The 17,108-nt window shown below is 41.5% G+C and overlaps 1 protein-coding gene across 1 annotated transcript; it reads right to left on the bottom strand.

The window, feature by feature from the left end:
* Positions 1-14,972: 14,972 nt before the first annotated feature.
* Positions 14,973-15,944, bottom strand: LOC117368463 (olfactory receptor 1361-like). The gene has a single exon (XM_033962154.1). It carries the CDS (start codon positions 15,942-15,944, stop codon positions 14,973-14,975), a length of 972 nt encoding a protein of 323 aa, XP_033818045.1.
* Between the last annotated feature and the right edge of the window lie 1,164 nt (positions 15,945-17,108).

Here is a 17,108-nt window from a genome sequence, read left to right as displayed (position 1 = left end):
CAAACCAGTCGGGTTTTCAGGATTTCCCCAATGAATATGCATGAGATCTATTAGCATACAATGAAAGCAGTGCATGCAAATAGATCTTGTGCATATTCATTGGGGAAATCCTGAAAACCCGACTGGATTGCAGCCCTTGAGGGACTTTGTCACCCCTGGACTAGATAAAGGATTAGATTCAGTAAACAGCACCCAATTTGGGTGCAGAAGAAAAAGCATTAAGTGCTACTCTGTAAATAGCACTCAGAATTGGCACCATTTGCAGAACAGCGCTTAGTGCTGGCCTCTATGCCCAAAATACACCAACTGAAACCTGGTGTAAATCTTTGTGCCTAAATTAGGTGTGGATCCCTCAAATTCTATAATAGTGCATTTATCTTTAAGTGAATGCCCCAACTGGCCCATGCTCCCTTTTCAGCTAAAATTTATAGAATACCATGTAGCAAGATGTGAATGTAAATTCAAATCGGTGCCAATTAGTGACAATAATTGTTCACGCCCAATGATTGATGCTAATGGCTTGTTATTCAGTAAAAGGGTGTACCTCCACATTTGTGCAGTTTAAAACACCATGGGCTCCTTTTACAAAGGCGCACTAGGGCCTTAATGCGCGAAATAGCGTGCGCTAAATTGCCACACGCGCTAGCTGCTACCGCCTCCTTTTGAGCAGGCGGTAGATTTTCAGCTAGTGCGCGCTAATCCGGTGCGTGCGTTAAACGCTAGCGCACCTGTGTAAAAGGAGCCCCATATATAGAATTGTGGGAGAAATTTTTCAAAATTAGAGATTTGTTCAGGTAACTCCAGAAGTTATTTATTAATTTATTTATTAATTTAAACAGATAAACCTCTCTGGATAACTGTAGCCTACTGAGAACTGATTCCATAGTTTTAGCAATTTTTTCTTCCCTCTGTAATCTCCTACTCTGCTGATTCCTATTCCATCCACTCAGCTGATATTGGGGACATCAGAGAATACATTTAGGTGCATTTTCAAAACTCTTAAGATATTCAAAAAAGGCATAAATTGGCACTTGGGTATTTTTTCTCACCAAAGCGTCCAAGTGTTGATTTTCAAAGCCAATTTTCTGAATGTCTCATAAGGCTTCTTAGCCATCATGTGTCCAAAGTATGAGGGAGCATGTTTGGGGCATGTTATTTGTGGGATTTGGGTGGGCTTAATAGGTTTTGAGATGATGAGACCTCATACAGCATAGGGTAGTGATGTTTTGAGTTTAGTATGACATTGCGGTAACTAATAGAGCATGGCAGTACGTTATAGGGTCTGTCAGTACAAAGCATGGTAAGGCAGTATTTAACAGCACAGCAGTATATTTGGATGCATTACATGCTGTTAGCATGCTCATATTTTGAAGTTATTGTAGGGCATCAGAGTTCATCCTATAATACTCCAGTTTTAGCTGCATTAGAAGTGGGTTAGCTATTATTTTAAAGTTGTTAAGCTGTAAACAAATTATGAGTAGCTATAGGAAGACATTGCAGCCAGGGGCCTGGAAAATGGCAGTTGAAATGTAATGTGGACAAATAAAAGTGATGTATATAGGAAAAAACAACTTTAACTGTAGGTAGACAATGGTGGTCTCCATTTTGAGAGCCATAACTCAGAAAAAGGATAAGAACATAAGAACATAAGCAGTGCCTCCGCCGGGTCAAACCATAGGTCCATCCTGCCCGGCAGTCCGCTCCCACGGCGGCCCAAACAGGTCACGACCTGTCTGAATCACCAGAAGGGGCTCCCTTGCCACCTTGGTTTCTCATTGAAGTCCTATCTTCCCATCGAAGTCCTAACCCTCCGGTCTTGCACATGCACGACCTGTTGGATTTCTATACTTATTACCTGGTTAGCTTTCTATACTTGTGTTACATCCCAGCTCCTCCCTCAGTATCCCACGATCCCTTTATCCCTCAGGAATCCGTCCAATCCCTGTTTGAATCCCTGTACCGTACTCTGCCTGATCACTTCCTCCGGTAGCGCATTCCAAGTGTCCACGACCCTTTGGGTGAAAAAAAACTTCCTTGCATTTGTTTTGAACCTATCTCCCTTCAGTTTCTCCGAATGCCCCCTCGTATTTGTTGTCCCCTTCAGTCTGAAGAATCTGTCCCTATCCACCCTCTCTATGCCCCTTATGATCTTGAAGGTCTCTATCATATCTCCCCTGAGCCTCCTTTTTTCCAGAGAGAAGAGCCCCAGCCTATCCAACCTCTCGGCGTATGGGCAGTGTTCCAGACCTTTTACCAGTTTCGTTGCTCTCCTGTGGACTCTCTCAAGTACCGCCATGTCCTTCTTGAGGTGCGGCGACCAATACTGAACGCAGTATTCCAGATGTGGACGCACCATCGCTCGATACAATGGCATGATGACTTCCCGCGTCCTGGTTGTTATGCCCCTCTTTATGATGCCCAGCATCCTGTTGGCTTTTTTCGAGGCTGCTGCGCACTGTGCAGATGGCTTCAGTGATGCATCCACCAGCACACCCAAGTCTCTCTCAAGTCTGCTGTCTCCCAATAATGCCCCCCCCCCAATTTGTAGTTTAACAACGGGTTCTTTTTCCCTATATGCATGACCTTGCATTTTTCCACGTTAAAGCGCATTTGCCATTTGTTTGCCCAGTCTTCCAGCTTGTCCAAGTCCCTTTGCAGGTCCTCACACTCCTCCCTGGACCTAACTCTGCCGCACAGTTTGGTATCGTCTGCAAATTTTATCTTGGATCTTGGAGTCACTGTGATAAAGATGCTGACATCCTCAATATAGTGTGTAAGGAAAGATTTAGAAAAGAATGCAGATTATATATGTTGCTTTATGGTGTGACAGTTTAGTTCTGGTTGCCCTATCTCAAAAAGATATAGAGGCTTATTTTCAAAACATAAAATATCCAAAAGTGGCATTAAACAGCAGATGGATGGGATTTTCACCAAAGAATCCAAATTTTTATGTTTGAAAACCATTTTTAAGATGTTTTCAATGGAGTTCATCCACAGGCCATATGATTTGGACATTTTTCCACAATAAGGGAACATTGTAGAAAATGTCCAGGACAAAAATTAGATCTTTGAGTCTAAACCTATTTCAATAATGATTAAGTGCCAAAATGGTGTCCAAACTGACCAGATTACCCCTGGAAGGATTAAGGCATGACACCCCTACATAAACATACACATCCTTACTTCCCCGGTGGTCACTGAACCCCTCTCACCTCCAAATGATATGGAAAAAACCCCAGTAAATGCCAAATAAATGGTTACAGAACCCACGAGGGGAAAAGCGATATTGGATGTGGACCTCACAAATGGAGAGTATCTCTAATGTTCAAGTGGGTGCTCACCTGGGAAGTAGTGATCATCAAACGGTTTGGTTTGATATAACGGCTAAAGTGGAGAGCAGCCGCGCGATACTTAAAGTCCTAGATTTCAAACGTACGAACTTTAATGCAATGGGAGAGAACCTGAAAAAAGAGCTGTTAGGATGGGAGAACATAAGAGAAGTGGAAATACAGTAGTCTAAGCTGAAAGAGGCGATAAAAATAAATAAAAACTAGAGAAAAAGGAAACCGATATGGTTCTCCAAACTAGTGGTGAAGAAAATAAAGGCGAAAGAGTTGGCGTTCGTGAAATGTAAAAAAACAACAAGAAGAGGAGTGCAGAAAGGACTGAAAAAGCCAAGAGAGAGATATGTCTGGTGAAAGCGCAGACGAAAGAACAAATGGCCAAAAATGTAAAAAAGGGAGACCAAAATTTTTTTCAGATATACTAGTGAAAGGAGGAAGATGAAAAATGGAACTGCTAAACTACAAGATTCTGGGTACTAATATGTGGAGAGTGATGAGGAAAAAGCAAACATACTATACAAATACTTCTGTGTTCACAGAAGAAAATCCTGGAGAAGGACCAAGATTGTCTGTCAAACTAACATGAGAAAATGGAGTAGATTCTGCGCCATTCACAGAGGAGAGTGTTTATGAGCAACTTGAAAAACTGAAGGTGGACAAAGCGATGAGACCGGACGGAATCGATCCCAGAATACTGAGGGAGCTCTGAGAGGTTCTGGCAGGTTAAATCTTTGGAGATGGGAGTGGTTCCTGGGGATTGGAGGAGAGCAGATGTGGTCCCTATTCACAAAAGTGGTCACAGGGATGAAGTGGGAAATTACAGGCCGGTGAGCCTCACTTTAGTTGTTGGAAAAATAATGGAAGTGTTGCTGAAAGAAAGGATAGTGTACTACCTTGAATCTAATGGGTTACAGGATCCGAGGCAACATGGCTTTACAAAAGGTAAATCGTGCCAAATGAACCTGATTGAATTTTTTGATTGGGTGACCGGAGAGCTGGATCGAGGACATATGCTAGATGTAATTTACTTAGATGTCAGCAAAGCCTTTGATACATTCCTCATAGGAGGCTCTTGAACAAACTAGAAGGGCTGAAGTTAGGACCTAAAGTGGTGAACTGGAATAGAAACTGGCTGTCGGACAGACACCAGAGGGTAGTGGTTAATGGAAATCGCTCGGAAAAAGGAAATGTGAGTAGTGGAATCCCTCAGGATTCAGTGCTGGAGCCGATCCTGTTCAATATGTTTGTTTATGAGTGATATTGCTGAAGGGCTAGAAGGAAAAGTTTACCTTTTTGCGGATGATACCAAGATTTGCAACAGAGTAAACACCGAAGAGGGAATGGAAAATATGAAAAAGGATCTGCAAAAGTTAGAGGGATGGTCTAATGCCTGGCAACTAAAATTCAATGCAAAGAAATGGAGAGTAATGTTTTGGGGGATTAATAATCGGAATGAACCGTATATGCTGGGAGGTGAGAAGCTGATATGCACGGACGGGGAGAGGGACCTTGAGGTGATAGTGTCTGAAGATCTAAAGGTGAAAAAACAGTGAGACAAGGTGGTGGCTGCTGCCGGAAGGATGCTGGGCTGTATAAAGAGAGAAGTAGCCAGTAGAAGGAAGAAGGTGTTGATGCCCGTGTACAGGTCGTTGGTGAGGCCCCACTTGGAGTATTGTGTTCAGTTTTGGAGACCGTTTCTAGCGAAGGATGTAAGAAGACTTGAAGCGGTCCAGAGGAGGGTGACAAAAATGATAGGAGGCTTGCGCCAGAAGACGTATGAGGAGAGACTGAAAGCCCTGAATATGTATACCCTGGAGCAGGGGTAGGCAATTCCGGTCCTCGAGAGCCAGAGCCAGGTCAAGTTTTCAGGATATCCACAATGAATATGTATGAGATGGATTCACATGCACTACCTCCTTGAGATGCAAATCTATTTCATGCATATTTATTGTGGATATCCTGAAAACCTGACCTGGCTCTGGCTCTCGAGGACTGGAATTGCCTACCCTTGCCCTAGAGGAAAGGAGGGACAGGGGAGATATGATTCAGACGTTCAAATACTTGAAGGGTATTAACGTAGAACATAATCTTTTCCAGAGAAAGGAAAATGGTAAAACCAGAGGACATAATTTGAGACTGAGGGGAGTAGATTCAAGAGCAATGTTAGGAAATTCTACTTTAATGAGAGAGTGGTGGATGCTTGGAATGCGCTCCTGAGAGAGTTGGTGGAGAGGAAACGGTGACGGAGTTCAAAGAAGCGTGGGATGAACACAGAGGATCTAGAATCAGAAAATAATAGTAAATATTGAACTAAGGCCATTACTGGGCAGACTTGCACAGTCTGTGCCTGTATATGCCCATTTGGGGGAGGATGGGCTGGGGAGGGCTTCAATGGCTGGGAAGGTGTATATGGGCTGGAGTGAGTTTTGACGGAGATTTCGGCATTTGGAACCAAAGCACAGTACCGAGTAGAGGTTCGGATTCTTGCCTAGAAATAGCTAAGAAGAAAAAATTTAAAAATTTAAATTGAATCAGGAAGGGTAGACTGGATGGACCATTCAGATCTTTATCTGCCGCCATCTACTATGTTACTATGTTACTAAGTTTCCTAAGTCCAGCCCTATTAGAGTAGCAAACAGGTCCCTGGAGTAGACTAATGAAAAAAAAATTCAAAATTCTGTACACAAAATTAGCAACTTCTGCAAGTGTTTTTGTCAAAATTTAAACCAGTGGTTCCCAACCCTGTCCTGGAGGAACACCAGGCCAATTGGGTTTTCAGGCTAGCCCTAATGAATATGCATGAAGCAAATTTGCATGCCTATCACTTCCATTATATGCAAATCTCTCTCATGCATATTCATTAGGGCTAGCCTGAAAACCCGATTGGCCTGGTGTTCCTCCAGGACAGGGTTGGGAATCACTGATTTAAACAATATTTTTCCTAATTACACAGGCAAAAAAAAAAAGTTTTTTCTTGGTGCCTTGGGTTTTTTTGACCTATTCCTGGGGTTATTATTCTTGCCCATAACATGCCTCAGAAATATCTAAGAAAAGGACCATTTAAATTAAATTAATTAATGGAACATGTATGGTTGGGTAGACTGGATGGACCATTCAGGTCTTTATCTTGTCACCGGCAGCCTCATGGCAATGGGTCCTGGGACATTGGGACAAGAAAAAGCTCTTGTGAGCCGTTGCGGGCAGCACAAGGAAAAGAAATGAAATATTCAGCATTCAGTGAAAGAAACACCGGTACACCAGGTATGTAACTCTTCAAGCAAACTTGGGTTTATTCTTCCCATCAAAATAAAATACAAACTTCGTCAGGATGTTCTGGGTATAAGAATGGTCCCAAAATAGCAATAAAAAACCCCCAATTATATAGGCAAATATTCTCTAAGAAGGTACTGACTAAAATTAGTTTCAAATGCGTACAGCAAAAATCTTCCTGGTGGTTCCACCTTCAATTCACAGTTCATAAACTCATAAGGAGGAAACAAGAGAAAAAAAACAAAACAAAAACAGTCTTTAGGCCTGATAACCTCAGCATAGGTCAGAACAACTGTGCTGACCTTCCCAGCAGCTGACGTGCTGGCCAGGCAGTGTGCTCCGTGTGGTAACAATTTGCCAAAAATAGGCCCTCAATCCCACCACATTGAACACGGGGCAAACCCCACTGCTTGGAACTGGAACAGTACTTCTCCCCACCAGGGAAAACAGCAACACCCGTAGTTTCAGCTACTTGCTTTTGATGCAGCACACTTCCATCGGTAAGATTTCATTTGGCAGCTCAGCATTTGGCTCCGGGTCTAGCTCCATATCATGGGGCTCCTCCAACATACAGAGAAGCACTTCCTCTCCAGCCTCTGTCAGCTCCATGCATTCTGGAGGTTGACTGTTATTCAGAGCTCTCAGTCCTGAGCGCTGCTGCCTCTCCTCTGGCTGTTCCTGCTGCTCCTGACTCTCTAACAGCCTAGATCTTTGAGTAAGCAGTTTGTAGCCCCGCCCCAAACCCTCAGGAGGAAATGATTTCCTGGGAACTAACCTGGGCTTGAGTAGGGGTTGGTAAACTGCACCTCTGCTCTCCCGTCCCTCTACAGGTCAAGGAGGGAAAGTCATCTAATGACTCAGATTGGGGTTTAAATGGGGACATTTGAGTAAGGCTTGCTTTAGGCCTGTGCACTGCTACTTAAATGTCTCAATCAGGTCTCCCCTCTCCCTACATTCTTCAAGTGAGTAGAGCCGCAATTTGTTCAGCCTTTCCTCGTACGGGAGATCCTTGAGCCCCGAGACCATCCTGGTGGCCATTCGCTGAACTGACTCAATCCTCAGCACATCCTTACGGTAATATGGCCTCCAGAATTGTACACAGTACTCCAGATGAAGTCTCACCATGGCTCTGTACAATGGCATTATGACCTCTGGCTTCCGGCTAATGAAACTTCTACGAATACAACCCAGCATTTGTCTAGCCTTGGATGAAGCCTTCTCCACTTGATTGGCAGTTTTCATGTCTTCGCTAATGATCACCCCTAAATCTCGTTCTGCTGTAGTCCTAGCCAAGGTCTCACCATTCAATGTATACGTTCTGCACGTATTCTTGTTGCCAAGGTGCATGACCTTGTATTTTTTTGCGTTGAAGCCTAGCTGCCAAGTCGAGGACCAATGTTCCAGGAAAAGCAGATCCTGCTTCATGCTGTCAGACAAGTCGCTTTTACTTACAGTGTTACATAGTTTGACATCGTCAGCGAATAATTTTACCCTGAAGCCCTTGAGTCAGGTCCCCTATGAATATGTTGAAAAGGATCGGACCCAGAACCAAGCCCTGATTCAATAGGGTTTAGTGTATACAATTTTAATGTAGTCATATAGAAATTGAAAAGGATAGGAGATAACGGAGAACCCTGGGAAACATCGCAATCCAGTGACCATACAGAAGATGTTGTACCCCCAAAGTTTACTATCTAGGACCACAGTGAAAGAAATCCTTTGAACCAGATCAGAACTTTATCCTCTATGCCCATATCTGAAAACAGTTTAACTAGAACATGATGGTTTACAATGTCAAAAGCTGCCGAAATATCAAAATGTAATAGTATGGCATAGCGATTCTGGGATAATAAACTTTGAATCTTAGAGATCAGTGAAAGTAATAAGGTTTCTGTGCTAAAATTAGAATCCATGTTGAAAGGGCAACCAAATGGAAAATTTATGTAAATAGCTTGAAAGTTGTTTGGAAACAATTGACTCAATCAGCTTAGTTACTAGAGGAATGCTGGTAATAGAACAATAATTTGACGGAGCAGCAGGATTTAGATCAGTGCCTTTCAATAGAACTATATGGTCCATAGATACAGAAGGGAGATAGGTAGAGACTTTTTAATTAAGTATGCCTGATAAAGCATATTCTGTGCCTCAGATTTAGAATGCTTTGAAGATTTTTGAGATTTTTCACCGGATCCACACTTGTGTTTCGACAAAATATTGCCAATGTACTCCCCAGGGTTCCCTGACACTAATTTCATGGGAGTCGAGGCAGAAGGTGCTTGAAAAACCTCCCCGGAGTTCAAAGGCCCCACATCTGGGCAAATCTCACCCCCTTAATGAGCCACAGAGTATGTGGAACATGGCTGTGCATCTGACAGCCATCCACTGCAACTGAGGTATGAATCCATCCCATCCTTCCCTGAGGAGGCCAGCTATAAAGTTTTCTTGCAAAAACGAAACTCAGAAATATGAAAAATATATTTTAATTTAAATCGGGAAAAATCCGATGGCCACCGCGAGAAACTACAGGAACCCTCAGAAAATGGCAATCTTGGGATTTTAGAGGTGGGTTGGGGTAGGGCATGCAGGGAAACCACCCCCAAACTCCTTTTCAAGACCCCCCCCCCAAAAAAAATTGCTGATTTAGGCTGTCAGCCTCTTACTCACTGTGCCATGTGCTACATGAGAGAAACTGCAAGCAGAGCTGTAATATTTCACCAAGAGATTCTGTGCAATAAAAATTATTACCCATTCTAAAAAATATGATCATGTCACACCTCTTCTGCGAAATGCACATTGGCTACCGATTTCACATAGAATAACATACAAAATTGCGCTGCTTACATTTAAAATTCAGAAAACTAATACCCCAATATTCTTATATCGGTACTTAATACCTTATTCCCCTGCTAGATCTCTTAGATCAGCAGATCAATACTTAATAACCATTCCAACATTGAAAGTAATAGGCACTAGAAGAAATACAACCTTTTCTATTTTTGGACCTCAGCTCTGGAAAAACTTCCTATTTTTCTACGCGCCGAAACCTCTCTAGAAAAATTTTAAAATAATTTAAAAAGCTACCTTTATAAAGATGCATTTGAATCTTAAATTAGATAATTTTTTTTTCTCCCCTTCTCATGAACCTTTCCTGATGTTGTTCCTCCCTAAATGTTTTTTTTTTGTTTTTTTTTTTAAACAAATGTAATTTTATCCCTTTACTCCTTATGTATTTTTTATCGTCTATGGATATGTTTTATGTCTATTGTTTAAATGATTTATAACCACACCAAGTTGATATTCATAGAATTTTACTCTCAGAAACCAAGTGCCATAAACTTTTCAATTTGTAAAAACGGTAAAGACCTCAGTGTTTCTCAGGAAAATTCCTGAGGAACCATCTATGGCAATAATGATACTGTCATAGAGAAATACATCCTTGGTCTTATGTTCTACCGTTACAAATTCACCATTTATATTATTTTCTTTTTTACTTTTTAACTTTTTACTATTATTCAAAATTTTGTGAAAAAGTAAGCACTTATCTCAATATTTCCTTCCGAAAGTGCAAAACACAGGTCTTGTTTGACCTGTTGTAAAATAGAGGCACCTATGGTGCAGCACTGCTTAGATACCAATCATAAATTTTCTGAAATGCGCTGCTGGATTATAGAAAAGCTATATCTTTCAGATAAGGGGGGTGATTTTAAAGTATATCTCAGACAAAAAGAACAGAAATGGATATTCAGATTAAAGACATATATTCCATATGGTTTAAATGTTAGGATAGAGTGGCGTGCGTTTTTTTGAAGAGAAACCCGGAAGTCATGATGATTGGCTGTGTTTCCGTGTTTCTCAGTCCATGATTGGTGCGGTGCTGTTTCCTGTCTCTCTTATAAACCCAGTAGAACGCCGAGCCACCATTTCTTTGAGAGAGAATCATTGAAGCAGTAGCTCGTAATTTAAAGTAAGTAGTTTCTAAACTAAGGATGTTTTGAAGAGAAATGTGTATTTCTGTAAATCATTAGATGCATTTTGTCTTTTTAGATAATCCCCTGATGCAGCCGTAGGGTGAAACAGGGCCTGTCGGGATATTTCTATATAAATGAGGAGATTGAACAGAAATTCTCCAAGTGCGGTAGATTGGTACCGCACTAAATCTTAAACTGCAACTGCGGTGATTTTGCACTTTCGGAAGGAAATATCGAGATAAGTGCTTACTTTTTCACAAAATTTTGAATAATAGTAAAAAGTTAAAAAGTAAAAAAGAAAATAATATAAATGGTGAATTTGTAACGGTAGAACATAAGACCAAGGATGTATTTCTCTATGACAGTATCATTATTGCCATAGATGGTTCCTCAGGAATTTTCCTGAGAAACACTGAGGTCTTTACCGTTTTTACAAATTGAAAAGTTTATGGCACTTGGTTTCTGAGAGTAAAATTCTATGAATATCAACTTGGTGTGGTTATAAATTTTGAAGATATTCAGCTTGTATTGTGAATATGTATTGTTTAAATGATTCATTTATTTCCCCAATTTTAATTTTTGTTATACGCATTGAAAATAATTGATATTGCGTGTAAATCAAAATTTCAATAAACTTGAAACTTGAAACTCAGGGAACTTGTAAAAGAAGATTTCAAGTCTTCTGTTTGCCCCACCAGCCTGACCACCACGGCTGGAAACATCTGACACCAATGCCCACATCACGCAAGCGCCTGGTGGAGGAACACAGTCTGGCCCTGATCCTGGTCACGCCTCCATGGAACCACTCAGCCTGTGCTTCACCCAATTAGCAGATGAACCTGTGGTGAGCTAGCTCCCAAGAGAATGACCCAGGAGTCCAAATCTGATGTGCAGGCTGCGATCACCCGCAGTCAAGGATGTCCCCGCTGGGAGCCTCCAAAGCATGAGGGCAAAAACCAAGACTGAAAATTACTGAAAGGTACTGAAATATCATGAAATGAAACACAAGCAGAAAAGATAAGCTCCTACAGCTTGGCTTGTAGAAAAGAAGACTTTTGTAGATAGGAGCATGTTCAGTGATGAGGTATGAGAGGGAGGAGGTAAAAGACTCTAAAGTTTTGAGGCTTCCAATAGATCCCTTGTGAGAGGAGGGAAATAATCCACTGGTCCCCAAATAAAGTGGGATTGTAGAAGAACTGATAATAAATGGGACCAAAACTCCTCAAAATTAACCTTTTTTCTAAGGTTTAGTAGCCTTCCTTATGAGCTTTTACATATTTTAGACATGAAAACAAGTAGGCTAAAATTCCTTAAGAGATGGTCAGATCAAGGAAACCTCTGCCAATCACAATCAGAAATTTGAAAATGTTGGTTATCAGAGTCTAAATAACTAATACGGTTCAAAATATGGCCTTTCTCATGTGTGTATCTAGGGTGAGGGAAATTCATTTCAAATGATGACATAAATGATTTGAAGCTGGCAACATCTGTATTTCTGCCATTATCTAAATGTAAATGAATATCTCCTATTACTACCAATTTTGGAAATTTTAGTGTAAGACAAGGCTCTATTCTTTAAATGGACATGTAAGTGTGTTTTCATGCCAATCTGCCATTTATGGCATGTTTTGGCAATTTTAATCCATTAGAAAGCTTTTCCAATCCAAATCCCTAATTATATATTAATTTTTAATATATATTTACTTGTAATGTGCACATCCATGCTTATCAATATTGGTGTATTAGTCTATAATTCTTTTCTATGACATTTGCATTCAATGACAGTAGCTTGCACTACTCTATTTTCAATTTGAAATCACAACTGGTTTACTGCTTTTGATTTTGACTTTAAATTCATTTTATATTTACCCTCAAATTCTATAAAGTTAGACGGCTATGTCAGCTTGCCTAGCCTATGTAAGTGCCTAACTTAATAGGCTTAATCAGTGCTGATAATTAGTATTAATACCTCATAATTGCCATTAATTGGACTTAATTGAAAGTTAGGCATCTAACTCGAAAAATGCAGAACAATAAAAAGTAGGTGCCTAGTCTGAAGTGAATATATAAAAGTGGATGTAGTTAGGGGTAGATTGTGGGCATATTTTTGAGTTAGGCATCTTTTTATCACTTAGGTACCATGGTACACTTAAGTTAGGCACAGGCATTTAGGTCAAGAAAACTCTTGCATAAATACAGTGCCCCTACAAGTTAGGATGACTAGTGATGATAAGGCCACTCAGACAGAGCTAAGCATGATTCTATACAGTACACCTACTGTATAGAATCTATACTTTTATAGAATCACTCTTAGCACTGCACAAGTCAGTGCTGATTTGATTCATTTGTACTTTTTCTCTACCAGGATTAAGGATAGCTGTTTATTGAAGTTTCCTTCTTCTAAGTGTGTGTGGTTTAAAAAACAATTTAGTACCATGTTTCATCATGCTGCTGTTTCAAATTGAAATAGTTCAGGCCTAGAGTACCATATTTTCACGCATATAACACGCGCGTTATACACGATTTTACAAACCGAGTATAACCATGCGCGTTATATGTGTGAGTGCGTTATACAATTTTTTTTTTCTCATTGCAATCCGGCATCCCCCCTGCGAACCGGCATCCTCCCCCCGCTCGCATCACCCCCCTCCCCCACGATCCTACATCCCCCCCGCACCACAAAGACATCGCTTACCCGATTGGGCATCGGCACCAGCACCAATGCACAGGATGTGCCAGTGCCCGAAGATCCTCCCTCGCCTGGGCTGGGCTGGGCTGGGCTGGGCAGTGCGAGGGAGATCCTCCCTCTTCCCTGTACTGGGCTGGTCTGGGCTTTGAGCATTTGTGTATGTTCAAAGCCTTCTGGTCTCGCTCTCTCCGAGATTCTGAATCTGAGAATCTCGGAGAGAGCGAGACCAGAAGGCTTTGAGCATGTGCAAATGCTCAAAGCCCAAACCAGCCCAGCACAGGGAAGAGGGAGGATCTCCCTCGCACCGCCCAGCCCAGCCCAGGCGAGGGAGGATCTTCGGGCACTGGCACTGGCACGTCCTGTGCATTGGTGCTGGTGCCCAATAAGGTAAGCGATGTCTTTGCGGTGCTGGGGGGGATGTAGGATCGCGGGGGAGGGGGGTGACGTGAGCGGAGGGGGGAAGATGCCGGTTCGCAGGCCAGAAGAGGGAGTAAGCAGGGGTGGCTGGAGGAGGTTATAGCAGCATGCGCGGTATACACGTGTGCGTGCTATATAGATTTATTTTTACAGCAATGCTTTGTTCCCGCGCGCTATACGCGTATGCGTGTTATACACGTATGCGCGTTATATGCGTGAAAATACAGTAATTCCTCAATGTGAATAAAATATAGTGTAGAACCAGTTCATAGGATCCACAAACAGGAATAGATTTCAGATTTATGAAGCTTTGCAACTAAGCCTTTTTCTTATATCACATATATTCAAATGCATCTAGTGAATATTCTTAAAGGACATCTTATAAACCAAACTATTTGTTGGTTCCTGGAAATAAAATGTATTGTCTATGATTATAGTATTAAAGTGTCCAGTACCCCGACCACCAGCTAGAATCCAGTGCTCAACACCTGCTAAGAGGTGATTGTTGAGACTGGTTACGTGCAATTTTTTAAATCTTTGGTGGATCTACATATAACTCTGGTCAACTTATTAGAAAAAATGCCCCAGTTACACATCGTGAAAAAGGTAGTAAAATGGAGGATGGGGGCAAAGGTCCAAAAGAGTCTTATAAATTCAGTTGGAAGATTCAACTGAGTCTAAAAGTTATATATCTAAGTGCTGGATTTATAACAGACCAATTTAAATTTTCAAGGCATGACTTATTTGGATATATGCTACCAAAAAATGCAAATCTTTAAAAGACCTTTTATATGTTCAATAAATAGTAACTTGATACATAGAATCAATGGACATCCATACCTGTTAGACGGCTCACACTACTAGGTGAGAATGAGCAAAACCGGGAACTCTCTCTGCTCTAAGCTAGCTTTAAATACTCTTTCTTTATACCCAAACTGGAAGGACTCCCCGTAAACCGGAACCTAAACCTTTTACAAAGTAATCCATTCAACTTCCATATTCAACCCTGTATTGGTGAAAGTTTTCCAGTTAAATATGAAACGTTGTCCCTTGTACTGTAATGTTTTACTTATGTCACCCTAGTAGTGTGAGCCGTCTAACAGGTATGAATGTACATTGATTCTTTGTATGTAGTTTGACCTTAAAGGTCTGAGTAATAGTAATGTTTTAAAATTACTTTACAAGATGACATGAAGGTTTAATATATGGTAGTAATTATAGTTAAAGCTGTGATTTTAAGAAGTATTACAATAAATAGTAACTACACCTCTGAATTTTGACACCCTAAACTTTAATTAGAACAGAGGTTTTACATGTCTGAATAGAAATCAAATTTCTAGCAATGGTGCGTCTCAGAGCTCCTTTCACATCATTGTTTCTAAGACTATAGATATATGGGTTCAGCATTGGTGTAACAACTGTGTACATCACAGTCATGACTCTGTTCCTTTCATGGGTATAGCTAGAAGAGGGTTGAAAATAGGTAAAAGAACCAGACCCAAAGTACAAAGTCACCACAATAAGGTGAGAGGAACAAGTGGAGAAGGCTTTGTGTCTCCCCTCAGATGACCGAATGCCAAAGATGGTGATGAAGATGCATATGTAGGACATCAATATACACAGAAAGGTGCCACATCCTATAATGGATCCTTCCATATAAATCACTATTTCGTTGGTAGAGATGTCAGAGCAGGAGAGCTTGAATAAAGGTAGGAGGTCACAGAAGAAGTGGTCAATTGTATTTGGCCCACAGAAGGACAACTGAGACAACAACAGAGTGTGCAACAAGGAATGGAGGTAAGCAATGGTCCAGCATCCAGCTGCTATCAGGTTACAGAGTTTCCTGTTCATCACCAGTGTATAATGGAGAGGTTTGCAGATTGCCACGTATCGATCATATGCCATCGCTGAAAGAAGAAAACATTCAGCAATTCCTGTAATAAGAAAGAAATGCATCTGTGTAATACATCCAGAGTAAGAAATGTTTTTACTCTTGGAAAAGAAATTGGCCAGTAGATTAGGAACATTGACTGTGGCCAAACACATGTCTGCAAAGGACAAGTTACAGAGAAAGAAATACATGGGGGTTTTAAGTTGAGGGTCAATGACTATTAATGTGATCATGATAATATTTCCTAACAAGTTAAGCAGGTACAGAATTAGAAACACCAAGAAAAGCAAGATCTGATGCTCTGGAAGATCCGACATTCCAAAGAGAATGAATGATGTCACAATGGTGTGATTTTTAGTTCCCATTTTCAGGTAATACCTGTGAGAATAAAAATAATTTTATTGTGTTTTGTAAATATTTTATTAATTTTCCAAAAAACTTAGTGCAATATACATATTAACAATCAGAGAATAAAGCACAAAACGCACATCCATCTTATAAATATATACATACGGGGCTCCTTTTACAAAGGTGCGCTAGCATTTTTAGTGCACGCACTGGATTAGCAAAACTACCGCCTGCTCAAGATGAGGCGGTAGTGGCTAGCGCACGCTAAATTGCCACGCGAGCTATTCCGCGTGTTAAGGCCCTTACGCATCTTTGTAAAAGGAGCCCACAGTGTCTTTATCCAACCCACCCTTCTAAATTACAAAGTGTCTCTTCCCTCTAAATTACAGAATAACTTTTAGATCTTTTAAAACTTATTATTTCTTTTGTACCCTCATTTGATTTACTTTTGTAGGTACTACTGTAACTTCTTGTCCTCTATAATAAAACCCTAAGCACGCAGGTGCATTTAGGACAGCGTGATCCCTGCCACTGTGGTCTCTGGGTCCGTGCCAAATTACATTTCCGAACACGGAGGCAGGGAACACGCCGGTGACTCACTCCTCCCACCATCACTCACCAATCGCTGCCGCCGCCACTGCGCCTCTTCAAAGCAGCCTGATGAAGTTCACGGCTGGCTGTAGTGAACCTCGCAGGTCGCTCTGTGCCTCGGTAGCACGTTCCCTCTGACGCATGGGATCGCAACTTAAGGAACGTACTACTGACGTGCAGAGTGGCATGCGAGGTTCGCTACAGCCAGCCGTGATCCTCAGAAGGCTGCTTTCAAGAGGAGGGCAGACGCTAACGACCAGGAAGCGGGATGCTGGACAGGGGGAGCAGTTAAGGGGTGCTGCTGGATAGGGGGAGCAAGGAAGAGGTGCTGCTGGACAGGGGAGGGGAGGTAACAGGAAGGGAGGCCTACTGCTGGACAAGGGGAGCAAGGAAGAGATGCTGCTGGACAGGGGGAGCAGGCAAGGGTGGAGATGGACAGCCGAGGAAAGAGAGAAACAGAAAGAAAGAAAGACAGACAGACCGAAAGCGGCCAAGGAGAGAGAAAGAAAGACAGACACACACATCTATTCTAGCACCCGTTAATGTAACGGGCTTAAAGACCTCAGTCTTATTACCGCACAGCCATTACC

The sequence above is a fragment of the Geotrypetes seraphini genome, chromosome 1 (assembly GCF_902459505.1).
Source record: "Geotrypetes seraphini chromosome 1, aGeoSer1.1, whole genome shotgun sequence".
NCBI classification, from domain to species: Eukaryota; Metazoa; Chordata; class Amphibia; order Gymnophiona; family Dermophiidae; genus Geotrypetes; species Geotrypetes seraphini.
The sequence above is the reverse complement of the archived record's forward strand: the minus strand, read 5'-3'. Positions and strand labels throughout refer to the sequence as shown.

Bases quoted from the DNA above. Each gene is read 5' to 3' on its own strand.
- LOC117368463 (XM_033962154.1), bottom strand. From the start codon at position 15,944: ATGGGAACTAAAAATCACACCATTGTGACATCATTCATTCTCTTTGGA.